This window comes from Mandrillus leucophaeus, unplaced genomic scaffold (assembly GCF_000951045.1).
Source record: "Mandrillus leucophaeus isolate KB7577 unplaced genomic scaffold, Mleu.le_1.0 Scaffold158, whole genome shotgun sequence".
In the NCBI taxonomy this organism is placed as follows: domain Eukaryota; kingdom Metazoa; phylum Chordata; class Mammalia; order Primates; family Cercopithecidae; genus Mandrillus; species Mandrillus leucophaeus.
The window spans coordinates 2,116,829-2,121,204 of record NW_012101565.1 but is presented as its reverse complement, the minus strand read 5'-3'; the positions used below and the strand labels follow the sequence as shown (position 1 = coordinate 2,121,204).

The 4,376-nt window shown below is 62.5% G+C and overlaps 2 protein-coding genes across 2 annotated transcripts in view; one reads left to right on the top strand and one right to left on the bottom strand.

Moving 5' to 3' along the window:
* The first annotated feature begins 1,551 nt into the window (after nucleotides 1–1,551).
* Nucleotides 1,552–4,148, top strand: FOXH1 (forkhead box H1). Its single transcript, XM_011975710.1, has 3 exons — nucleotides 1,552–2,307; nucleotides 2,629–2,733; nucleotides 2,834–4,148. The coding sequence occupies exons 1-3, from the start codon at nucleotides 2,134–2,136 to the stop codon at nucleotides 3,653–3,655; spliced, it is 1,101 nt and encodes a 366-aa protein (XP_011831100.1). The 5' UTR covers nucleotides 1,552–2,133; the 3' UTR covers nucleotides 3,656–4,148.
* A 163-nt stretch (nucleotides 4,149–4,311) lies between these two features.
* The window catches only part of KIFC2 (kinesin family member C2), an 8,916-nt gene continuing 8,851 nt past the window's right edge, over nucleotides 4,312–4,376 (bottom strand). The window contains exon 16 of the mRNA XM_011975750.1: nucleotides 4,312–4,333. Coding sequence (XP_011831140.1) covers nucleotides 4,312–4,333 — 22 coding nt within the window. The remainder of the gene's footprint in view (nucleotides 4,334–4,376) is intronic.

Below are 4,376 nucleotides of genomic sequence, written 5' to 3'. Positions count from 1 at the left end.
TGCGGGCGGCCGGGCGAGTCCTCCGCGGCTGGGACCTCCTCGGGGCCCGGGAGGGACGCGAAGGGCTCAAAGTACTCCAGGGCTCCCGGGACGGTGGTCATTGATTTATGCTGGACAAAACCGAGTCATCGTAGACAATGGGACGGGCGCCAGCGGAATGAGTGGCAGCTTTGGGGGTGGTGTCGGGCCCGGGACGTCGGAGATGAGCGGTCAGAACTTGGGGAGCCTCCAGCGCCCCACCAAGGAGGTGCCAGTGGAAAGGGGGGTGCCTTAAAACTTATGGGAGGCCGGGCGCGGTGGCTCACGCCTGTAATCCCAGTCCTTTGGGAGGCCCAGGCGGGCGGATCACGAGGTCAGGAAATTGAGACCATCCTGGCTAACATGGTGAAACCTCGTCTCTATCAAAACTACAAAAAAAAATTAGCCGGGCGTGGTGGTGGGCGCCTGTAGTCCCGGCTACTCGGGAGGCTGAGGTAGGAGAATGGCATGAACCCGGGAGGCGGAGCTTGCAGTGAGCCGAGATTGCGCCACTGCACTCCAGCCTGGGCGACAGAGCGAAACTCCGCCTCAAAAAACAAACAAACAAACAAAAAGTTTATGGGAAAGGCCTGGCGCGGTGGCTCAGGTCTGTGATCCCAGCACTTTGGGGGGAGGCCGAGGCCGGTGAGTCACTCGAGCCCACTAAACCAACCTGAGCAACATAGGGAGGCCGCGTCCCTACCAAAAAGTAAGAAATTAGCCGGGCGCTATGGCGTACGCCTGTAGTCCTGGGAGGCTGAGGCGGGAGGATTGCCCTAACCGGGGAGGTGGAGGCCGCACGGAGCCCAGATCGCACCACTGCACTCCAGCCTGGGCAACAGAGTGAGACCTTGTCTCAAAACAACAGCAGCAAACACTTGTAGGAAAGAACAATGCCTTGCTGACCGAGTGGGGTGGGAGGCCACAAGTATTAGCCTCATGAGGCACAGGACTGTGCAGCCATAGCCTAGGGAACACAACAGAGAGGGCCCCAGCAGTCGATGTGGTAACAGGGGTCCTAAGGGAAACCACGTGGGGTCTGAGGGGAGAGTCAGAGATAGAAGGAAAAGGGGCACCACCCGACCAGGGGTGTGGTGGGCAGGAGCAGTGTGGCACCCCACATACAAGGCCCCTTGCAGCCCAGGCCTCCTCCTCTTGGAGACTCGCTGCCTGTCCCTCACTTCCGCACCTCGGGGTGTGCTGGACCCCACCATATGCTGTAGATTTTCAGCCCTTTGAGGTTATCATGGTGGGGGCTGTGCAAGAAAAGCTGAATTCTCAGAGTGAAGGGCAAACGCATATCCCTGGGCCCCATGTGTCTGGGGGCCCTTGGCCCGGTGCCAGCACCAACCACCCCTGCTAGTTCCCAGAGCTGCTATCCTCTTGGGCAAACTTGCACCTTGTGAGGGAGGAGAACCTGGGCTTTGAGGCAGGGTACGTAACACCAGCCTTGCTTGGCTGGTGAGGAGAGATGGCTAGGGAGGAGGAGGTGAGGGGTCCACCTGGGCTCCTGAAGCAACTCCCAAGAAATCAGTTGAGTCAATGTGTCCCCCTTTTGTTCCTAGGGTGGGGACTTCATGGCCTTCTCCTCCAGGAAGGCCCACCTGATCATGTCCTGAGTGGGTATCCAGCCCCCATAGTTCAGGGCCTACTAGCTGCTAGGTGTAGAACTCCAGGGATGCCCCACTCCTTGGGAGCTTGGCATGGGCGAATTACTCCCCCATCTGTTAAATAGGGTCCTGAAACCTGGCCAGGGAAGACGGGATAAAGTAGCCATTGGTCATCGCAGCCCCTTTGAAGCGGGGCCTGGCCACCCAAAGGTAGCTCAGGGGTGGAGACTGAGGTCTCAGGAGAAGCCCCCACTAGAATCCTCTCTGCCCCTCCCTTCCAGATTAACCAAAACCTGCTAATTGTGGCAGCCCTCGGCATGCTCCCCTCCCCCACAGCCTCTTCCTCCCTTCCCTCCCCTCCCCCTTCCATCCGAATGATAAAGGCCCCAGCCCCAGCCCGCCTGCCCCAGCCCGGCCTCAGGCCCCGGCCCTGCCTCCTACACTGCCCCACTGCCCTGCACCCTCCACCCGGCCAGGCCCCTGCCCACGCTGTCTACTGTCCCGCATGGGGCCCTGCAGCGGCTCCCGCCTGGGGCCCCCAGAGGCAGAGTCGCCCTCCCAGCCCCCCAAGAGGAGGAAGAAGAGGTACCTGCGACATGACAAGCCCCCCTACACCTACTTGGCCATGATCGCCTTGGTGATTCAGGCCGCACCCTCCCGCAGACTGAAGCTGGCCCAGGTGAGAGGGCCCCGGCCCCCACTCTCTCTTTCCCCAGACTCGTTCCCCACCCACTTCCAGGCTCAAACCCTAACCCCCACACCTTCCTAGCCCACCCAGGTATGCCAGTGGGACCAGTCCTGAGAGCTGAGGGCCTCAAGGCACGACCCTTCTCCGGGAGCCCCTTGCCCCCTCTGTCGCCCTTCCGCGCAGAAATGTTCTTCTTTGGGGCGAGCAGGGGCCGGCACCGCGCGCCCCGGAGCCCGGTAGTGGGGGAGGGGTGGGGCGCTACACTCTCCCCGTCTGGGCTCACGGCGCCGGCCGGCCGCCTGGCGGTTTCAGATCATCCGTCAGGTCCAGGCCGTGTTCCCCTTCTTCAGGGAAGACTACGAGGGCTGGAAAGACTCCATTCGCCACAACCTTTCCTCCAACCGATGCTTCCGCAAGGTGGGGCAGGCCAGGGTCGGAGCCCGGGGGCGGGGCGCGCGCGGAAGTCCTGAGCATCCGAGGTTGGGCAGCCCCACCCATGTGTGACCCCCACACCCAGGTGCCCAAGGACCCTGCAAAGCCCCAGGCCAAGGGCAACTTCTGGGCGGTCGACGTGAGCCTGATCCCAGCAGAGGCGCTAAGGCTGCAGAACACGGCCCTGTGCAGGCGCTGGCAGAAGGGAGGTGCGCGCGGAGCCTTCGCCAAGGACCTGGGCCCCTACGTGCTGCACGGCCGGCCGTACCGGCCGCCTAGTCCCCCGCCGCCACCCAGTGAGGGCTTCAGCATCAAGTCCCTGTTAGGGGGGTCTGGGGAGGCGGCACCCTGGCCGGGGCTAGCTCCACAGAACAGCCCAGTTCCTGCAGGCACAGGGAACAGTGGGGAGGAGGCAGTGCCCACTCCACCCCTGCCCTCTTCTGAGAGGTCTCTGTGGTCCCTCTGCCCTCTTCCTGGCCCCACGAGAGTGGAGGGGGAGACTTTGCAGGGGGGAGACATCGGGCCCTCGACCCTCTCCCCAGAGCCTAGGGCCTGGCCTCTCCACTTACTGCAGGGCACCTCAGTTCCTGGGGGGCTGTCCAGCGGGGGACACAGGGCCTCCCTCTGGGGGCAGCTGCCCACTTCCTACTTGCCTATCTACACTCCCAATGTGGTAATGCCCTTGGCACCACCACCCACCTCCTGTCCCCAATGCCCACCATCAAACAGCCCTGCCTACTGGGGGGTGGCCCCGGAAACCCGAGGGCCCCCAGGGCTGCTCTGGGATCTAGATGCCCTCTTCCAGGGGGTGCCACCCAACAAAAGTATCTACGATGTTTGGGTCAGCCACCCTCGGGACCTGGCGGCCCCTGGCCCAGGCTGGCTGCTCTCCTGGTGCAGCCTATGAGGCCAGTAAGACATGGGCCCCTCCTCCCTCCTGCTCCCACCCCCAGCTTGTTGACAGGGAGCCAAGGCCAGGTGGGTGTCTGCGACCACAGCAGCCTCGAAACACCAGGCAGTAACCTTGCTGGGAGTCCACGGTGTTTATTGGACTACCCCAGGCATGGCCATGGCCCAGCTGGGCACAACCCTCACCCTGGTCAGTCATGCCTCTGTCTCTCCTACACTCAGAGGCAAGGCTGGAGGGGCAGGGCTGAGCCTGGAATAGCCCTTCCTAGTCCCCTCTTCTCAGCCCACTACCCATCCATCACCTCCCCTCCTGTGCTCCAGGCTGGGGGAGGGAGAGCCCTATGGTGGGTCCAGCCTGAAGTCCTGCCCTCTCTCATCTGTCTGGGAAGGAGGTAGCACCTTTTTCGGGAAAGGGGTTAGGGAGTAAAGACTGCACCCTACATGGTCCGGTGGTGGGGAGGATAACAGTAAAGGAATTTGCAACGTTTTAATGCCATGCCTGATTTTTGGGTCAGGAGTGGTGACTCGGGTAACCACTTGGCCGGGGGACGCCTGGGATTCCCTGCTGTGTGCTGATAACAGCAAATGGTGATAAGGAGGAAGCCGAGACCTGTGGCCTGATGCAGGACTGGGGGCGGGGGGGGGGGGATCACTTCACCAGGCACAACACACTTCACTGGTTGCGGAGGCGGAGGGGTGACTCTGGGAGTTCAGGGGCA